Genomic DNA, 20702 nt, shown 5'->3' with positions numbered 1-20702 from the left:
AACTGGGGCTGGAGAGGGGGCAGATCTTAAATCTGATAATCCCTAAGGAATATTATGTCTCACAAAGGAAGTCACCACCTTGAGGTCACTGCAAAGAGGGGGAAACTATTAGACAGTTTATCATCAAGCACATCACATCTCAGAGCCCAGATGTGCTGTCCCACATGCCCCCAGTTGCTCCTTAACATCTCTGGATGTTATCCCTCCATTTTACAGAAGTTGAAACTGAAGACCAAGAGAGCAAGACTGCAAGGGATTACTGAGATCTGTCCTGTGCTCCCTGTTATGGGAACTGCTTGACTCCTACTATAGCCATAGGTTCACGTGACCCAGCCTCTCCACCACAGTTGAGTGATCCAGTTGCCTTCCCAAGGTGACCAATCTCTGGGCCAAGCAGAGATTTTTCAGACTAGAAATGGGAAGTTCTCTGGTGGAGGCGCTACAATATACCACACTGGGAGATGTTGGTAACCCTGTTATCTACCATGTGATGCAGAAATCAATCTCTCCCGCTCTCTGTTTCTCTGTCTCTCATTCTTGATTTCATTGTTGCTGAAACCAAGCCACATGGCTGCCATTCTCACTCAGTGGTATTGTAAAAGACATCAGTTGGTTTTATCTCCCCTGGATCCTTTCCCCTCATTTTAATGAAATGACCCCCATTTTCCTTCAGGGAGTTACCCCTCTGCCGTCTATGTCCTGGTGGGACTGTCTGTGATGGTTGCTCCCATCTCGCCCTCAAATCATGTGATAAGCATATGACCCAAACCAGTCTAGTTAGACTCAATCTTCAGGGAATTTTTTAGCGTGAGCAGAGTGATTTATACAATGGAGGCAGTTGTCACTAAGCTCTTTTAATTGCAGTACCCCAAAGAGGTGATTTATGAGTTTTACCTACCTCAATCCCTATGTTGCTCGAATTGCTATCTTTCTCAAAGCCTCATTGTTTAATTTGATTTTGATCCTATCCAGTACCTTTCCAGTGCAGTCATTTTTTGGCTTAAGTTTTCCAGTGTTGGATTCTGTTGTTTGCAACCAAAGATTCTTAACTGATACAGAAATTGGAACTAGAGTTGAGATGTAGACACCATATCCTCTAGGAAATGTGGGATATTCAAAATTAGTGAGCTGTGATGGGGCAAAATACAATGAGGTTGTTGTTCATGCTCTAGTCTGGGAAGCCAGCAGTGGTCTGCAATGGTAAAGACCTATGTCTTACATTACTTCATAGCATCTGATCACTGAGGATGAAGCTCTCAGAGAAGGGATAACACGTGTCACAGTTAATTTTAAGGAAGTGAGGAATGTTCAGGCTGTGTGATAGAGCATTTTGTTTCTAACTGCACAGAATAATATAAAGGGAGAGTCAACAAAGGAAGCCCCAGTGCCTTTTTCTTTTTTCCATACAGAATGAACAGACAGTATTTCTATGACTACAGTAAAATACTCTTATGACTTGCAGTAGGGCTGAGTTCTGCAAATACCAAAGTTGGCAATTGATTATGCAGGTTGCTGAATTCACAGCCCTGCTGCACTTTGTGAAGTTAGGCATTAATAGGGTGCGGGACTATGACAAGTGGAATAATCGTATGAGAGATGTGGGAGAAAATTGAAAGCTCTCTAAAACACTGGGTGCAAACAGTTCTAAAACAACGGGTGCAAACAGTTCACACCTTTTCTTACAGGAGAAAGCTTACAATTTCCTGCTTGCCCCATCCCTCAAGGGTACTTAGCTGGAAGGTGGGGATCAGTTTGGCATGACAAGTAGACACAGTAGGTAAAAATCCTGGACCTGTACAGAATTGCAGAAACTTGTTAACTGACACCATCAAAAATTTGGGGAAATACCTGTGGAAATGGATTTTTGTGGTGTTTTGTCAAGGAAGGGGGAATGTAATTTTGGCTCAGGCTGATCTTCTTGATATGGATTCACTTACCAGGGATTATTTGGCATTCTCTGTGCTAGCTCCAGGAGCTGGCAAGGCTCTTAACAAAATGCAAACTTAAAACAAATGCTGGCCCATGCGAAATGGAACTTAAGGGCCCCAAATCCCTTGGCATCATGTAGAGGAAGGGATTCAAGGATTTCTGAAGACAGGACGCTGAATTGCATCTATTTTGTGCCTCATTCCCACAAATACCTCTAACTGTAGCCCTCACACTTTACCCTTGCTTTGAGGAAAGTCAAGAATGCTGGGTGGAGAGGCTGTAATTTGAAATAGTTTGCCTGATTCAGAGAGGAAGAAGAATGCAAAGATGTGGGAGGCCAGGCGTTGGCACTTCGTCCTTGGAAATGAAGTGGGAATGATCATTGTAATGTTCAGTAGGCTCTGTATGAGGCAAGAACTCATGGTGTAGTGTTACAGGCCGAAAGAATGAGGGTCGTGATCAACTCAGTATACTACTGGAGGCTATATGAGTAAACAACAAACTTTCTTATAAATGCAGAATGTTGGCAAACTGACAAACTGCATCTGCCACCCAGAAGGAATGCTGAGGGTTGTCACGCCCCAAGCATAGTGTTTCTTGTGAATAGGTACATCTGAAGCCTGTTAGTAACAATATGAACCTGTGATCAGTTAAGCAGCTGACCAGTCGTTACCTCCTCCTCCCTCCTCTTGTTACCCAATAAATAGGAGGGGCTGTGGAAGCTCGGGGGCTGCCTTTGCTCACTAGAAGCAGGGAGCTCTCTTCTTCTTCCCATGGCCCCTTCCTTTAAAACAGTTTATTTTGTCTTAAGTTTTCATTTTTATGTTCCTCCCTTCATTCAGTCTTGTAATGACATCTCAGGCAGTAACAGTAGTAACTGTAGTAGTGACTGTCTCAAGTAGTAACCATGGCAGACTGCCACAGTGTAGGGCCCTAAAAAGTTAAAGGCAGCCCACTAAAGTCTTACTTGATTTGTTTAACCAGTGAAACATAAGAAACAAAACAAAGCAAGACAAAAACCAAAAACACTCTCCAGTTCTGGCAAAAATAAAAAATAAAAAAAAGTCACGACTTGAGCCACTATGATAGTTACAGATCATCACCTAACGCTGGGCTTGCGTTTAATGATCTAAAGCCTTTTGATTGAAGGATATGCTACTCGCCTTTGAGGAAGGACTCTGCTATTCTACATGAGTGTAATGTAACTATTTCTCTTGCCTTCTCCAAAAGGATCTGTGGCGATTTCCCAAGGTAACTGGATACTGGGGAAAGGGAAATACCACATTCAGGGAACCTTGATGAAGACTTCGAGCTAATACCAGTTTCTTGGGTTCAAGAGTACCACTGTAGGTCCATCTCATGTGAAAAATCATGTTTTGGCTTTTGTCCATGCCACTGGAGGCCCAGAGGAATTCCAAAACTATTCTATATCAGCAGTTTCAGAGAGATAGTTGGAAAAGATCCCCATATTGGCTCTCTGACCCATGAAGTGAGGGCCATTGTGATATAAAAGGCCAATAGAATCCAACTGAACAACTGTTTCAAAATAGAAAAGTCAACGATAGTAACATATCTTTAGGGGAGGCTGCAAAGATTAGTGTTTCTACCAAAGACCTTGCAGGCTGATGACTCCAATCAAAACACCATTAATTTCTTCTGTCTGATAGGTGCAAAATTAGATGGGTCTTGGAAAATGACAGTGGATTATTTTAGTCAGGTGATAATTCCATTTTTAACTGTTGTGTTAGATAAATGCTCATGATTACAGTCCCTGGAGTCATGCATCTACTGGTTTCACTCTCTACTCTGAGGAACAGAAACCACTGGAAGCATTTTGCTATTACCTAGAAGGGATAAGAGTTTTCATTTACTGTTCTAACTCAGGCATACCTCTGTTCGCCAGCTCTGTACCAGGAAGACCTTGATTCCCCCAAATATCCCTATTCTAAAAGACAGCAAACTAATTTTGCTAAATCAGTTGACTAAATCACATTAACAGGGTCTGGAGAGCACAAAGAAGCAGACACTTCAGCTCTGTAGGTAAGACACACCTTTTGCAAGGTGGGAGATAAATACAGTGCATCTCAGTAAAGTTTCTTAGAGTGTCCAGTGCCCTAGACATCTGTGTAGTACTTCTGTCACCACAAAAGAAGTACAATGCTATTTGGATTTTGTTGGTTCTACTGCTCTCAGATCCTGGCTTGCTACTGGGCTTTGATGGTGAATGAAGGCCTAACTATAGGACATCAGGTAATCTTATGACCCAATGTGACCAACTACAATATCATCCATCCAGATAGAAAGTCAAGCATGCCTATAAGGACTTCATCATCAAGTGTATCCATGGGTACATGGGATTCGGCTCATGTAGACCCTAATGATGTAAGTTGATTGCATGAGAAGTTTGGTTTCAATCAAGTTGCCTGTTTTCTGATTAAACCCAATGACCCATTTGCAAATCTATTGCTTCCTATCCCTATGACTCTGAGTTCTGCTTACTTAGAGAGACTGTCACCTGGACTTTGTGAGCTTTTCTTTTCCCTAGGTGTGTATAAAGGGAGTTACAATCTTGATTAGGGTAATCAACCACCCTGTCAAGGGGAAATATGGTTACTGCTACACAAAGTAGGCAGAAAGGAATGCAAATAACTCCATGGAATTCCTTGGGGAATCTTCACATGCCAGCAGGACTAACAAGTGCTCAGATTCTCTATGAATAAAGGTTTAGGTTACCCCATCAAACAAAGAATCCCAACCAACTAAAGTGCTGGCCAAAGGCAGGGGGCATGACATGGTTCATAGAGAAGGGATGTTATAAATGCCAGCGGCAGCCTTATGACCATTACAGAAATGAGGACATAGCAATGACCTCTTTTCCTCCTTGCTGTGTTTTTCTTTTCCTTTCCTCTAGTATATATAGGGTATGCTGGTGGCAGTTACATTTACTATTTATTCCTTATATTATAGGATACTGAGACAGAACTAGTGATACCAGTGGAAGAATGAACTTATAGCTGGATTCATGAACAGGATATGCCCCATACGGTGTCTTTCCTTTGGGGAGATCAGTATATTTTCGTTATATATAAGAGAGTTTCCTTATGTTAGAAACATGCATAAGTCTGTGTATATGGGAAAAGGATGGGAGTGTATGGTATGCTATTTTTGCCTATTAATACCTTTTGCCTTTATTTTGGTGACAATACGTGGTCTTTTCTTTGGGTAAGTACCTTTCCTCCAACTGCTGCAAATACAAATACGGTACCTTGCCCTCCATCCCTCCCAAGAGAGAGGCATATGACTCAAGTGAAATCAGACTCTCTCCTGGGATTGGAACTGTGAGCAGGATGATACAGGGAAGAAAGGTGACTGGAGGCAGATCATGTGGGTGGCAGTGTTTTAAACAGAAGGTTCATGAGTCTTGCTACTGAGGTCCCTAGAGCTCCCCTCATTCCTATATTTCCTGAGGCGTCGTCAGTCAGCTCTTCCTTTGATCGGGTGAATTTCACAGATATCCTTCTGTAGTGGGCCAAATGGTGGCCCCAAACATATGTCCATATTTTAATCTCTGGAACCTGTAACTGTTACCTTATTTGGGAAAGGGTCTTTTTGCAAATGTGATTAAGTTAAGGATCTTGAGATGAGGTCATCTTGGATTATCCTGGTGGGCCTAAGTGTCATCAAAAGTGTCCTTGTAAGACAGAGGCATTGGAAGATTTGACATACACAGTGAAGTGAGATCAGAGGCAGAGACTTGAGTGATGCAGCCACAGCCAAGGAAAGCCAAGAATGGTGGCAACCACCACAAACTAGAAGAGAAAAGGAGAGGGTTTCCCCCTAGAGCCTCCAGAGGGAGGGTGGCCCTGCTGACATCTTGATTTTGGATTTCTGGCCTCCAGAACTGTCAGAGAGTACGTTTCTACTGTTTTAAGCCATCAGGTTTGTCTGAATTTGTTATAACAGCTGCTAGAAACTAATATATCTTCCAACAAATTCATTTTTTGCTTAATGTCAGTTTCTTTTGCTTATACCCCAAACTCTAATTGTTAACAGTTATTCATCACTTTAATTATTCAATAAATTATCCTTTTTGACCAAGTTTGTTCCAACTGAATTCCTGTCACTTGCAACCTGTTCTGGCTGGCACAACCACAGACAAAGTCTGTACCAAATCCAGGACTGGAGCCTGAGAATGTGGATTCCAAGTCACTCCACATGTTACCCACCCTCTCCAATCACTCAGGTAGCATGTCAGGGAGCCATCTCCACACAAGCAGAAACACATCCTGGGGCCCAGCTCTTTATTTGCATAATGGTTTTCACTGATACATGGGAAGGGGAGCGAGTTGTTGCTTTTCTGCCAGGACCACAAACAGCCTCACAGTGGGCTCAGGCCAGATGGTTCTCTCTTGAGCTTTCTCCACACCAGTATTAGGGACCTGTTCGTAGGGTCAGAAAATTTGGAAGCCATTGGGTTTCTTGGTGTGTTCAGCAAGACCATAAGGGTGGTACATGCAGCCCTTCTGATCTGCCCCTGAGCTGGGTTCAGCCGGGCCTTGATGCAGAAGGGCTGGTATGTGTGTGGTGAATTCATGAGAAGCCCTTTCCTGCTTAGCTCCATCCTCTGTTCCAATCTGGAGACCCAGTATCCATGCATATGTAGGGGGCCCACTATGTACTAGGCCCTGTGTATGACACACACCTTCACACATGCCATTCTCTCTGCTTGGAGTACTCCCCGCTGGAACCCCATTTGCTTAATTAGCAATTTATCATTTGGATGGCAGGTCAGATTGTCACTTGCTCAGGAAAGCCTTCTCACTTTCTTGGGCCATGGTCCCTGATACATCATACACACCTGTACTTAGTAGAGCTCACTATGATATATTTGTGTGATTATTGCATTAGAGTCTATCTTCCCTACTAGTCAGTAAGCTTCATGAGTATAGGGATATATTTTTCCACCACTGTATCTCTTGAGACTAGTAAGCAGTCCACAAGTCAGAAGCCAGTAAATCAGAGTGGCCGGGCATAACAACAGCATGTGCATCTGTCTGTGGATGGCAGCGGGGGAGACGCTATGGGGAACCTGAGAGCGCATGCCTCACGCAAAGGCATTCAAATTCTTAACATATAATAAAAGTACTGTTGGATTAAGCCAAAACATGACTTCAGGCCACACTTGAAGCCCCAGTTTAAGACTCTTCCAATGAGTATTTGTTGAGTAAGCGAGTAAACCTACAAGGAAGATATTGTAAAAATTTCAAGAACCAAGCAGGGACGGGGCAGGCAGAGCTAAACGGACCTCCTTTTCAGTCTTGTTCACACCTTTTTGAGCGCCAGGTCTCTCTCTGGCTATCTTTTTTCCCCCTCTGTGCTTGGCACCCAGTGGGCTGTAGGAATCATCTATTCAACATTTACCAAACACCTGCTCTGCACCAAGCCCAGAGTTCAACCAGACAATGTCTTCCATCTTGAGGCTCAGGGTGATGGGACAGAGACAGCCACAGTCAGACAACAGTAGCACAGTGCTGGGTGCTGCAGCCACAGTATGTGGAAAGGGCTACTGGACCCCCTCTGAGTTTCTCAGCAAGTGGACAGAAGATTTGGCAGATGGGTATGAGAGATATGCCCCCAACAGGGATGACGAGGCTGGAGCTGGCCAGAAGGGACAGGACTCTCACACATGGGCCTGGATGGGACTCTAGGTAGGGCTGGACAAGGTAGGGCTGGATGTCTGTGTCATGGACAGAAAGGAACTGCCAAGGTCAGACTGTAGGGGGAGGGCCTGGGAAGCCAGTATTCATATGTGTCAGCCCTCTGCCACCACTATTTCAGAGCTGAGCCGGCTTTAAGTTAGAGACCCCTCTGCTCTACTTGGCTTTCACTGCCCTCTGGGTCATAGATTCTGACCATTTTACAGAGGGGCTGGAATCTGGACTTGGGGGCAGGGATTGGACCACTTTACACAGCAGGTCTTGGTGCAGCTGGGTCGCCTAGACCTCAGGCCAGGGCCCCTTCAGATTTTCTTTCTCTCACATCAGCCCTGGGAGGAAGATTGGAAGATTATTGCTTAGCAAATCTTGCATACCAGCTAAAGAGGCAAGTACAGTGCTATTGTACTTCCTCCCAGGACTCATCCTCCTTCCCTCCAGGACTCATCTTTGAGAGCTGACTCCTGTTGGATGCTCCTAGAAAGGAACCACAGCTGAGATCCAGAGCTCCTATATCCAAATCTCCTGTCTGGACCTTTCTCTGGCTCTGAAAGGGATTTCTTACCTTGTGGATCAACTCTGGGGATCCATGAATCCCCAAAACCCACATGCAAACTTCATGAGGGCAGAAGAAAGATGGAGTTGATGGAGCATTGCTCCAGGCCCACCAACAAGCCCAGATTCCAAACCTGACTCTGCCACTTCTAATTGTGACATCTGGGAGAGGCATTGCTCATCTCTTAGCCTCAGTTTCCTCATCTGTGGAATGGTGATAATTATCTTTCTCCAACACAGAGCCAAACGTGACCTGGCTCATGTATAGGAGGTGCTCAGGAATCATTAGCATCCCTTCAACTTCCTCCCTTTAGCTCATGCCTGCTTCATGAATGGCTTAGAGGAAGGTTTATAAAGCTTTCTGAGTTGCTCGCAGAATCTCACAGAATCTAGGGTAGCACTGTCCTGCCCTGGGCCTTTGGAGGAAGGAATGGAGGAAGGAATGCAGCTTTTAGATCTTATTTCTCAGGACAGCATGAGTGATCTTGAGAGGCTCACTACCATGAAGAACTTTAGCAGGGGAGGAGTCTTGGCTGTCTCAGCTGACTGTAGGGGCATGGCAGGGGGTCACAGATCCCTGGTTTTAATACATCTGAGGGTGTGGAGGCTCACTGGGGGCCTGGGTCTCTAGATCTGCAGACCGTCCCTCCTGAGAGATTTCTCGGGATGTCTCCAGAGATGCCTCCGACACCTCATCAACGCTGCTCAGCAAGTCCTCAAACTCCTGGTGGTTGCTGTTGCGCACGGCTGCCTCCAGAGCCTTCTGGCGCCGGTAGAAGTGGGAGAACTTGTTGAAGATGATGGTGATGGGGAGAGCTACCACCAGGATGCCCCCTAGGATGCAGCCTGAGGCTGCCAGCTTGCCAGCCACTGTCACTGGCACCACATCCCCATAGCCCACGGTGGTCATGCTCACTGTGCCCCACCACCAGCAGGCTGGGATGGTGTTAAAGCCCACGTCCTCCTCCTTTTCAGCTGTGTAGGCCACACCAGAGAACACTGACACACCCACGGCCAGGTACAGCAGCAAGATGCCCACCTCACGGTAGCTGTGCTGAAAGAGAATGTAGAAAGCCAAGTCAGAGTGGATGGGCTTAGAGGCCTGGTATTAGGCATATGGGGAAAGTGAGGCCCAGAGAGCATAAGGGACAGGTCCAAAGTCAGAGCAAGATAGAGCTGGTGCTAAGACCCAGGTCCCCTGACTTTAAGATCTTTGAACTACAGTTGGTAGCAAAACTCCCTGGTATTCAGCACAGGCCTAATTTCTATTGTCCAAGGTATCTGCTAGGCTACAGCTGTTTTTTCTAACTCCGGGTTACTGGTGGCACCACAGCCAGGGAATAAAGAGCTTGTTGTTGCAGAACCAAGAGAACCATAGTTTATATTCCACAATGCAAATAGTTGGTTTCATGTACTTTTGACTGATCTGAAAAGTAGAGAAATTTCTTTTGCTCCTCCAGGAAGCTGAGAGGATGTAAGTCCCCTGGACCACCTATAGAATTCACTTTCCTATGGCCATGTATGTTTGCTTTGTCCCTGAGGCCAAGCTCTAGGGCAGTGATTTCAAACAGGGTGGTTTTGCCCCCCTCCCCTCTACCCCTGCAACGGACATTTGGGAATGTCTAGAGACATCTTTGGTTGTTGCAGCTGGGACAGGTGTGCTACTGTCCTCTAGTGGGTAAAGGCTAGGGATGCTGCTGAACATCCTAAAATGTACAGGGCAGCTCCCAAATCCAAGAATTACTTGGTCCCAAATGTCAGGAATGCAAGGCTGACAACCCCTAGTCTAGAGCAGACTCTCTCCAACTTTACTGCATGGAGGAATCGTGCAGGGGTCTTGGCAGAACCCAATCGTGTAGTCTTGGGTAGAGCCAGAGAATCTACATGTCTAGGAAGCTTCCAAATGATGAGAAAGCTGCTGGTGGTCAGGGGCCTCACTTTGAGTAGCAAGGCTCTCATCTGGAGTATTTTACACCTGCATCTTAGACCCTGGCAGCCCTGATCAGTAATACTCTTCTCCTCTACTGAAGACAAAGCTAGTAGTGTTGGGCCCTGGCTCTCTGCATGGAGGAGACAGGGCAGCGTTCTGGGGCACAGGGATCTTCCCTGGGGAGATGCTGAGCTCGGGATCTGGCGAATGTAATTCCTTATACCTGCCCAGTGCCCTAGGATTCTGCCTAGGTCATCTGCCAGCACCCAGTATCCTGAGGGCATACAAGAGGCTTTACTAAGCCTTGGGTTGAAGGGATCTTTCTTTTAGCATTGTCTGGGGATTATCAGCAGAGTTGCGTGGAGCTTTAGGAGAAAGAACATGAGGTGCTGGAGCCAGGCACAGCTGGGTTCTTCTCTGGGCTCTATTACTTATTGAGGAACCTCCAACAAGCACTGTTACCTCTTGGAGCCTCAGTTTCCACATCTGCAAAGCAGTGACAATAACACCTCTGTTTAAACCTCTCAGGAACTCTCCTATACCCTCAGGACCAAGTCCAAAATCATGTGCCAAGACTTCATGGCCCTTCGGTACCCTGCCCAGCTCACCTCTTCAATCTCATCTCTGGGAATCTCCTTCCCTCCATGTCCTCCTCCCAGCATTCATCCTGTTCTCTCTCCAGGCCTCGGCACACGCCGTTCGCCTTGCCTCCCTCTTCAAACCAGGCTGATTTCACCCCCTTGAGCGCAAGCTTGCCAGGGCAGGGATTCACCCACAATGCAGCACCTGGCACAAGGAGGATGCTCAGTGAACTGCAACCAGGCTTTAAAGAGCCAACCCTCCAACCTCAGCTTCTTCATCTATGGGAAGAGAATAAATAATAGCATCTTCCTGAGGAAGTTCTCCTAAGGACTAAATTGATAATGGATGTGAAATTGGCACAGATTGAGTGCTCAGTGTTAGCTCCTGGGGCTATTCCTAGACTTTACCTATTAAGAGTGACCTATGATTATCAGAGCCCCGATAGTGCCAGAAGAAAGGCTCCAGCAGAAAGTCAGCATCCTGCTTGGCACATCTTTATGATACATATAATTTGATGTTTGATAGATATATCAAAAGTGCTCTTTGTCTTTTTTCTTTGTTTTGAAAAAGAAAGACAAGCAAAGCTATGCTCCAGTTTTCTCCCCAGGAAAAAGGTAAACCCTTCTTTACAGAGCTCTTGGGATCATCAGACTGCATGTGAAACACACACCCGGTGTCCAGCCCTGTGCCTGGCACAAAGGACGGGGTCTCAGTTCAACGTGAGCCTGGACTTGGGAGGCTTGTAAGTTTACCTGCTAACCTGCCAGATGGCTACACCCGCCTATCCCCGGGCCAACCTGGCCTCAAAGGCCGTACCTTGAGTGTGGCTCCCAGCGAGCGCAGCCCAGTGGAGTGGCGTGCCAACTTGAGTACGCGGAAGATGCGCATGAGGCGGAACACCTGCACCACCTTGCCCAGGTGGCCAAGCTCCTTGCCGCCCGTGCCGCCCTGGTCGCCCAGTGCCACACCAGCCAGCAGCGTGAGATAGAAGGGCAGCACAGACACAATGTCGATGAGGTTGAGCGGGTGGCAGAAGAAGTTGCGCGTGCTGGGCGCCAGCAGGAGGCGCGACGACACCTCGAAGCTGAACCAGGCGATGCAGAAGTACTCGAGGCGTCGCAGCACTGGGTCGTCGCGCACGCCTTCCGGGCTGCGGCCCGCGGCCACCGCAGCCACGGCGGCCGCCGCCTCGCGGGCCTGGTACTCGGGCAGGCTGTGGATGCACATGGCGGCGATGGAGGCGAGCACCACGCTGATGGAGACGCAGCTGAAGAGCTTGCTCGGCAGCGAGTAGCCCGGGTTCTCCATGGTCAGCCAGAGGCGGCGGCGCAGGCGGCCACAGCGCGCCGCGCCATAGCGCGCCAGCTCTCGCTGCACGTCGGAGATCTCGTCGGGGCACGGGTCCACGCTGCTCGGCGTGTCGCTGTCCTCGTCCCAGGCGCGCGGCTGGGTCAGCCGCCTCTCCAGGTAGCGCGCGCGGCAGCACGCGGCCAGCACGTTCTCGCCGAGGCCCCAGTAGTCGGCCTCCTGGCCAAAGGCGAAGACGCACAGCTCGTCGAGCACGTGCAAGTGGCCGGTGCGGTAGAAGTGCAGCAGGCCCAGGAAGAAGCCCGGGTGCCGGTCGAAGTAGAATTCGCGCGCCGCGGCGTCGTAGTCGTCGCACAGGCGCCGCGCCTGCTCCTCCGACGCCGCGGCCTGCAGGCGGCCCAGCCGCGTGCCCGGGAAGCGCGCCAGGGCTCGCGCGCTCAGCAGCCGCCGCACGCCACCCACGTTCACCCGCAGCGCCTCGTCGCTTTGCCGCCAGCGGATCCCAGTGTCAGGGCTCGGGGACTCGCTCACCAAGACTTCAGTGCCCCTCCCTGCGGACACCAGAAGGGCGCGCTGAGGAGTTCCTGGGCTTCCCTTCCAGGAAGACCAGGTTAAAATCCCCTCCTCCATCCAACCAGCCAAGGGGTGTTGGAGACTCTGTGTGAAGCATCTGGTATGCAGGAGGCGCTCAGTAGGTGGCAGGTGCCCTCTGGACCCAGAGTCAGGCCTGGCTTTGACTATCCTTCATCCCCGTCATTTGACTTTGGTCAAATCACTGACCCACCCCACCCCCATTTCATTTTTCTCCTTTGGAAAATAAATGCTGAGATCTACCTGGAAGGAAAGGAAAGCAATGGAATCGCAGGATGTCCTGGCACCTAGTGGGTACTCAATAGGATGTCTCCTTTTCCAGGACAAACTTGGATTTATTTACAGCAAAGTTCTACTGTGGGATCTTGGGCCCTCCAACCCTCTGAACCTGTTTCTTCTGCAAAATGAGGATAGTAACACTTACCTCCTAGGGGTGTTGGGAGCACCACTTTAGACCGGAGGCTCTCATAGCGTGTTCCCCGGACCAGCAGCATCAGCATTACCTGGGAATTCGTCAAAGATACAAATTCTCAGCCTGCCATCGATTTACTGAATCGGGAACTCTAAGGGTGGGGTCTAGCAGTCTGTGTTCCAACAAGATTGGAAAGTGATTCAGATATATGGTCAAGTTTGAGATCTCCTGCTTTAGCTTATGTAAAACATCTGTGGAGTCAGCCAGACATGACCTTGAACCTTGGCTCTCTTGTGTCACCTTAGGCAAGTCACATCAGAGCCTCCGTGAAATGGAGATAAAAATACTCACCTCAAAGTGTGGTTATGAAGGTAAAATGACCTAATGTCTTTCTTGGGCTTGGCTAACAGAAGGAATTTAATAAATTATTCACTGGTGTCACTATCTTCTGGAGTCAGGCAAACCTGGGTTTATCTCCACCCCTGATGCACCTGGGGGCTTGAGGAAGCTATTTATCCTCCAGGTCTCAATTTACTGCACATGGTAGACAATAGCACCTACCTCCGGGGATGGCTGGAGGATGAAGGTAGATTATAGAAAGTGCTTAGCCTTAGTGGATACTCAGGGAGGATTTAGGTTTTTCTACCACCCCCTGACTCCTGGCTCTGCTGGAATTGGAAGCTAGTGACACCTCCTCACCATTGGCAATCTCATTTGCATTGTGGGTTCAGTAATGCCTAGACTAGGGATTAAGTGTGTGTAAAGCACCTGGGTTTAGCGTTAAATGAATTTGGGCTTCCCCCCTTAGCTCTGTCAGTATTAGCTCTATGACCTCAGGCCAGTCTCCTTCCCACTCTGGGCTTTAGCTCTTTTACCTCTAGAATGGGGGTAATGTTGCTTTGGATGAATCATTGTTGTGGTATGTGTTCAAAGCCCTGGGGAAACAGTAGATGCTCAATAAATGTTAATCCCGTGTACTTCCCTCTGGTCAGACCTCAGTCTGCCACTTACTAGCTGCTGACCTTGAGTGCATTCGTTGCCCTCTCTGGGCTTGTTTCCCTATCTGTGGAACCGAGTAGCATCATACTTTCCAGGAGAGGCTCAGAGGATGAAATGATGCAAGATGTTGACTGCCAGCGTGGTCCCTGGCACATAATCAATGCACAATAAACATGTGTTATGTAGCTCCACTCCCACCTCCACTTGGATCTCCACCTGCATTTGGCATCAAAAAATGAAATTTCTAATCCAGTTCCATCACCCATTAGAAGCATAATATTGGACAAATCCCTTCATCCATCTGGAACTCACTTTCCTGCTCTGTGAAATGGGATAATTAATTCAACAAACATTTTCTGACAAGAACCTAAAGATCAGTAAGAAAGATTAAGTGACTTGTTCAAAATCACCCAGCTAGTCCATGGCACAGCTAAGGTTGGACACCAGGTTATTTTCATTTCATTCTCTCTCCACACACTTATTTTGAGCACCTCCTATCTGCTAGTCACTTCTCTGGGCTCCATGCACACCTCACTTGGTTTAATCTCTACACCAACCCTGCCAGGGAGGTTTTCTAATCCCATTATACAGATGTAAACTGGACCAGCCAGGGTCTCCAAAGCGCGGCCACCCCACACTGCTTCCTCCTTGCGGGGTGGGGGGGGTCTCATAGAGGGGGTAAGAGCACCAGGAACCCCAGGCAGCCCCGCCTCCCACTCTGGCTGCCCCGGACTATCCAGGAGCCCGTCCCTCCCCAGAGGAGACCCCTTACCTGTCGTGGCACCTCCCAGGCGCCTCCTGTGTCTGTCCCAAAGGCACTGAGGCTGGGGGCCGCTGGCTATACTCGGTCTCGCCGCTGTCCCGCCGGCCCCGCCGGCCCCGCCGAGCCTCCTACTGCAGGCGGCCCCGCTGCCCTCTCCTTCCTTCTTCCTTGCCTAGTCCCCCGCGGCTGAAGGCCGCATCGATCGCTGCCGGAGGAGGGAGTGAGGCCGCTGGCGGCTGGAGGCGGCGGTTTCTATTCCTGACTCGGTTGGGGGGTGGTGGTGTCAGGAGACTGGGCCTACCTGCAGGGGCATCCTCCGGAGTTACGGGACCGGGAAGGAGGGGTCATTTAGGGCATGAGGATTCCCCCTAGAGAGGGATTTCAGCAGAAACTTCTCTGGCAAAGGAACAACAGTAATCATGATTTGCTTAATTGAGTGTTTAGTATGTGCCAGGGTACTTCGGCTGCTGTAAGTGATTGATCTCAGCTATTCCTGGCACACTCTTGACAGGGCCAGGATCTTATGTCCCCCATTTTAGGGGTGAGCTCCAGTCACTTCCTCACACCGTGGGCAACTGAGTGAGGGAGCTGTAGAAGGTGGCCTCATCTCCCTTGGAGTCCCAGGTTCTTCCTAGGTGAGCTGTGAAACTTGAAACGATCATTTTACCCCTGAGGCACAGTGTCCTTACCTGCCCACGGGCTCCTGATTCCAACCTGCCAAGTGGGTTGTGAGGGCAAAGAACATATGCCAAAGAACTTTGTAGAGGTTGTGAAGTCCCCACACGTGTACCTATTGTGTGGCTGCTGTGTGCCTGGTTGGGGAGAGGCTACTGGAGACTAGGGCCTGGATATGAGCCTTTGCAAATATTTTTATTAACAATAATGATAATTACCAACATTTATTGAGTACTTACCTTGGGTCAAGCGTAGACCTCAATCGCACTCAAACTGCAAATTTATCTGTTCAGTAAGTGCTACTGTTATTCCTGTCTCACAGATAAGAACTGCTTTGAGAGGTGCGGTGACTTACCAGAGGTCCCATGGCTGACTTCTGAGTCCTCTAGGCCAGCACTGTCCAACACCTTTAATGTGAGCCACATATATTATTTTATTTTTTATTTTTTGAGATACAGTCTCACTCTGTTGCCCAGGCTGGAGTGCAGTGGCACTATCTTGGCTCACTGCAACGTCTGCCTCCCAGGTTCAAGCGATTCTTCTGCCTCAGCCTCCTGAGTAGCTGGGATTACAAGCATGCACCACCACGCCAGGCTAATTTTTGTATTTTTAGTAGAGAGGGCATTTTGCCTTGTTGGCCAGGCAGGTCTTGAACTCCTGGCCTCAAATGATCCACCTGCCTCGGCCTCCCAAAATGCTGGGATTACAGGCATGAGCCACTGCACCCAACCCACATATATCCTTTTAAATTTTTGATTGCAACATTTTAAAGAAGTAAAAAGCAGGTGAAATTACAGTTACCCCTTGAACAGTGGGGCTTGGGGAAACCACTCCTCCATGCCTAGAAAATTAGAATATAACTTTTGACTCCCCTGAAACTTAACGAGTAATAACCTACTGTTCGCCAGAAACCTTACGGATAACATAAACAGCCGATTAACACATAAATAGTATCTACATATATCTTAGGCATTCACGACGTATCTAACTTTTTCTTCAGGCTTTTGATAATTCTAGGCTACATGGTTCATCTGTAAGTTTTTTCAAATTGTCACAGATCTCCAAAAATTTTCCAATGTATTTATCGGAAAAAGATCTGCAAATAAGTGGACACTAGCAGTTCAAACCTGTGTTGTTTCAGGATCAACTATATTTTTAGTAATATCTTTTATTAAATCTAAAATATTATGATTTCAACATTGGAATCAGTAGAGAAATTATTGAGATATTTTACATTTTCTTTTTTCTTTGTACTAAGTCTCTAAAATCCACTGTACTGATTTTTCTTATTGTTACACAACAAATTACCACAATTTAGTAGCTTAAAATGATACAAATTTATGATCTCATGGTTCCTATAGGTCAGAAGTCTGGGCATGGCCTTACTGGACCCTAGGGTTCTCACCAGGTTGAAGCCAAGGTGTTGGCCAGGGTTGAGGTTCTCATGTGAGCTTGAGTTTTCTTCCAAGCTCACAGATTGTTGGCAGAACAAGTCCAGAACCACAAGGAAATGTCCCTGTGGTTATAGGACTGAGGTCTCTCTTTTCCTGCTAGCTGTCCACTGGTGATCACTCTCAGATTCTAGAAGCTGCCTACAGTTCCTGCCCCATAGGCAGTTCATAACATGAATGCTTGCTTTCTTTTAGGCACATGAGAGTGCTGAATTCCTCTCCTGTAACCAGTCGGAGAAAAATCTCTAACTTTAAAACTCTCACCTGATTAGGCCAGGCCCACCCAGGGCAATCTCCCTCCTGCCGTATAACACACATTCACGGGCTCCACCTACACTGAAACAGGAGGAGATTATATAGGGATGAGGATCATTGGGGGGGGGTCATCTGAATTCTGCCTTCCATATATAAATCCAGTGTACTCATTTATTTTATTTTATTTTTTATTTTTTGAGAGAGATTTTTTGAGATTCACCTACAGCAAATCGCTGTTTGGACTAGTCACATTTTCTGTGCTCAGGAGCCACACGTGGCTCGTGGCTGTCATATTAGACAACACAGCTCTAGGCTGGGCCACTTCAGTTTTTCCCTCGAAAGAAGAAGTTAGAGGAAGAAGCTGCTTAGTGAGCGTCTTGCCCAATTCCCTCATTTGACCAACAGGGAAACTGAGGCAGATTTGCCGAGAAGCAGGTCTTCTATTTCCTGGCATAAGAGTTTGTCTGCAGCCTTCGCTACCCCTTAGGACTCAGGAGTTTTCCCTGGAGCTGCAGAGACAAGTTTCCAAAACTGAGAAAAGACAGACCTATTTCCCAAGGGCAGAAGAGAATGAAACCAGGATCTGGTTCATCCCCAGATGACACAGTGAGAGGTAAATGAAGTTCTGGTGGAATCTGTGAGCCGCAGGAGTGGGAAGGTGGGCATTATGGGTGGGAAGGATGGGGTATCCCTGTCCTTCATGTATCATGGATGGGCTGTCCCCCAAATTCTCCCCCAGTCCCTGGCCAGTTTTAGCCATTTGAATCCATGCAGTTTTACCTTCAGAGTAAGCTTGGTGTTGCAGAAAATACAGAAATGTTTGGAATTAAGTAGACCTGGATGTGACGGGCACCTTCTAAGATGTCTCCCAGTGACGTCGGCCTCCTGGTGTTCATGCCCTTGTGCAATCCCCTCCCCTCGTGTGTGGACAGGTCTTACTGATTTGCTTCTAATGAACAGAATATAGCAAAAGTGATGGGATGTCACTTCTCTGATTAGGTTACTTAAGGTTGTGACTTCCAGCTGGCTTTGATGAAGCAAGTTGCCAGGTGGGAAAGGTAAGGAAATGAGGGTGACTTCCAGCCAACCACCAGCCAGGAGCTGTGGTATTCAGTCCATTAGTCCTCAAGGAGCTGACATTCTGCCAACAACCCTGTGAATTTGAAAGTGGGTCCTTCTCTAATTGAGGCTCAGATGAGACTCCCACCATGGCCGACCCCTCGAGTGCAGTCTCGTGAAGCAGAGAAACTGAAACAAAAGACTCAGTTAAGCTGTACCCGGGTTCTTGACCCATAGCAACTGTGAGATAATAAATGTGTGTTGCTTTAAGCTGCTGCATTTGTGAAACCTTGTTACACAGCAATAGATAATGAATCCACTGGGTTTGAATCCTGCCTTTGCCACTAAACTGCTGTGTGACCTTGGGCCAAGCACTTCTCTTGGATCTTAAACTTCCTCATGTGTAAAATGGGAACAACACCCACCTTTCAGGATTGAGATGAGGATTAGCACATGCTGTTCCCTCTCCATGAACAACTCTTCCTGTCCTTTCTTTACCCTGCATATCAGTTAAAATTTAATTTTGCTGCAGGAACAGAAACAGAATTACAGTGACTTCACTAGAAAAGAGTTTACTTTTTTTTTTTTGGCAGGCCAGGGTAGGTGCAGCTGCTCATGAATAGCCCTGAAGACCCAGGCTCCTTGTCACTTCCTCCTCCACCATTCTTATGTGACTCATTCGTGCCCACAGCTCCTCTGGGATCCTTTACCACTTTTGTGCACAGAGACTCCCGGTATGTTTTCCCTCCTGACAGCTGGTATCTGGGGCTTTCCTGAGGCTGCCAGAGCCTGCTATGGCTCCACACAGGGAGAACCTGAAGTACCTGAGAATGCATGCGCTCCACGTATGCTTGTTTCTAGAACTGCCCTGAGGGACTTCACTGGATTTCACATCATCACTGGCTTCTCTTCATGGTGAACTTCTGTACTCCTATAGCCATTTTTCCTGAAAACGTTTTCAAAGCATCACTGTCATAGGATTCTTCATCTCAAGATTTATTTTGGGGGAACCCAACTAAGACAATCCTCAAGGACAACAGATGGCTGTTCTAGTGGCAGCAGCCATGTTCCAGGAAGGACACAGGGTAAATGGATGACAGACAAAAGGCCAAGTCCATCTCCTTAGTTAGGGAAACTATAGCTTGCCAGGAAGCCCCTCCTAGTAGATTTCCCTTGCTTCTGATTGGCCAGTCTTGGGTCACATGATCATTGTTTGGTGCAAGGGAGCCTGGAGGGGAAACATATTTTTAAAATTTTAATTTACCTTTAAAATTGAAATATACTGTTCCCATGGTAAAGTGCACAAATGTTAAGTTACAGCTGAATGATTTTTTTTTTTTTTACAAATGTATGTATCCATTGTGACTACCACCCGGGTCAAAATATGGAATGTCTCCAAGAGCCTGGGGGTGGGGCGGGGCAAGTATTTCTAACCGGGGACATTGCTATTGGTAAGGAAGAAGGGGAGAATGGATAATTAGAAGTGTTCTACTTGGCTAGCTCCTGCTAAAACTCAAGGTCTTGACCTGGATATCATCTTCAGGAAGACTTGCCTGGTTTCTAGGCTGAGTTAGATCTCTCCTGGCCTCCCAGGCCTCTCCAGTTTGGTAGATGTCATGCAACTCTCTAGCTAGGGCTTTGTCTCATCCATTAGTGCATGAGTTCTGCAAAGCACAGCCTAGAGCCTATATTAAGTGCTCAGCAAACACTTATTGAATGAGTGAGGGAGGAAAGCAAGGTTAGAGTCTGCAAAAGGAACCACCCTCCTAGGAGACTTTCCAGAAAGCCAGCGGAGACAGGCAGTAGAGATAGAGCTGACTGGGTTGGAGCTGAACTTGGAGCTGGCACTGCATAGACCAACTCACAGAACTGCTGGAACAGGGAGTGAGTTAGCCAGGAAGCTGAGCAGGGAATCTAGAATGGGCTGTATAGATGCTGCTACCTATAGCCAGGGAAGCCATAGTCTGTGACATTACAAGTACCTAGCTCAGAACTCAGAGCTCCAGGGTAGTCACAGGGCTCTTGGCAGCCAAGTCTTAACTGGCTTACCTGGGAGCTTCCTGTTGTGACCCCCTAATTTTCCTCCTGATGCCTTTGAGGAAAGAAATTTAGGGCAATACGCTGTGTATCAACAGGCTTGGATTCCAGTTGTCTAGAATTAAGTCTGATCACTTAACCTTTTTGTGTCTTTGTGATCTTCATTTTTCAGATGTGGACACTGAATCTTCAGGTGGGAGGAATCTTAAGTGGGAGGAATCTTCAAAGACCGATTGTAATTAATTAGTATAGTCACTAGGGATGTAAAGTTTACGGTTAGACTCCTTGGGGTTGAATCCCAGCTCTAGTACTTACAAGTTGGACAACTTTGACAAAATTAACCTCTTGGTGTTTCAGTTTCCTCATGTGTGAAATGGGGAAAAGTAATGAAGCCTACCCGATAAGGATATGAAGATTTAATGAGATTATACAAGATTATACG

The 20702-nt window shown here is 47.4% G+C and overlaps 1 protein-coding gene across 2 annotated transcripts; it reads right to left on the bottom strand.

The window, feature by feature from the left end:
• Positions 1 to 6216: 6216 nt before the first annotated feature.
• Positions 6217 to 14993, bottom strand: KCNS1 (potassium voltage-gated channel, modifier subfamily S, member 1). 2 transcript variants are annotated; one of them, XM_011928970.1, is made up of 5 exons: positions 14793 to 14993; positions 14033 to 14236; positions 13034 to 13112; positions 11527 to 12569; positions 6217 to 9252 (listed from the first exon to the last, which is right to left on the bottom strand). In XM_011928970.1, the coding sequence occupies exons 3-5, from the start codon at positions 13107 to 13109 to the stop codon at positions 8782 to 8784; spliced, it is 1590 nt and encodes a 529-aa protein (XP_011784360.1). In that variant the 5' UTR covers positions 13110 to 13112; positions 14033 to 14236; positions 14793 to 14993; the 3' UTR covers positions 6217 to 8781. The 2 variants fall into 2 exon arrangements, with proteins under 2 accessions (XP_011784360.1, XP_011784359.1); XM_011928969.1 differs by lacking the exon at positions 14033 to 14236 and having other exon boundaries at positions 7687 to 9252; positions 14793 to 14990.
• Positions 14994 to 20702: the final 5709 nt, after the last annotated feature.

This window comes from Colobus angolensis, unplaced genomic scaffold (assembly GCF_000951035.1).
Source record: "Colobus angolensis palliatus isolate OR3802 unplaced genomic scaffold, Cang.pa_1.0 Scaffold8, whole genome shotgun sequence".
In the NCBI taxonomy this organism is placed as follows: Eukaryota; Metazoa; Chordata; class Mammalia; order Primates; family Cercopithecidae; genus Colobus; species Colobus angolensis.
The sequence above is the reverse complement of the archived record's forward strand: the minus strand, read 5'-3'. Positions and strand labels throughout refer to the sequence as shown.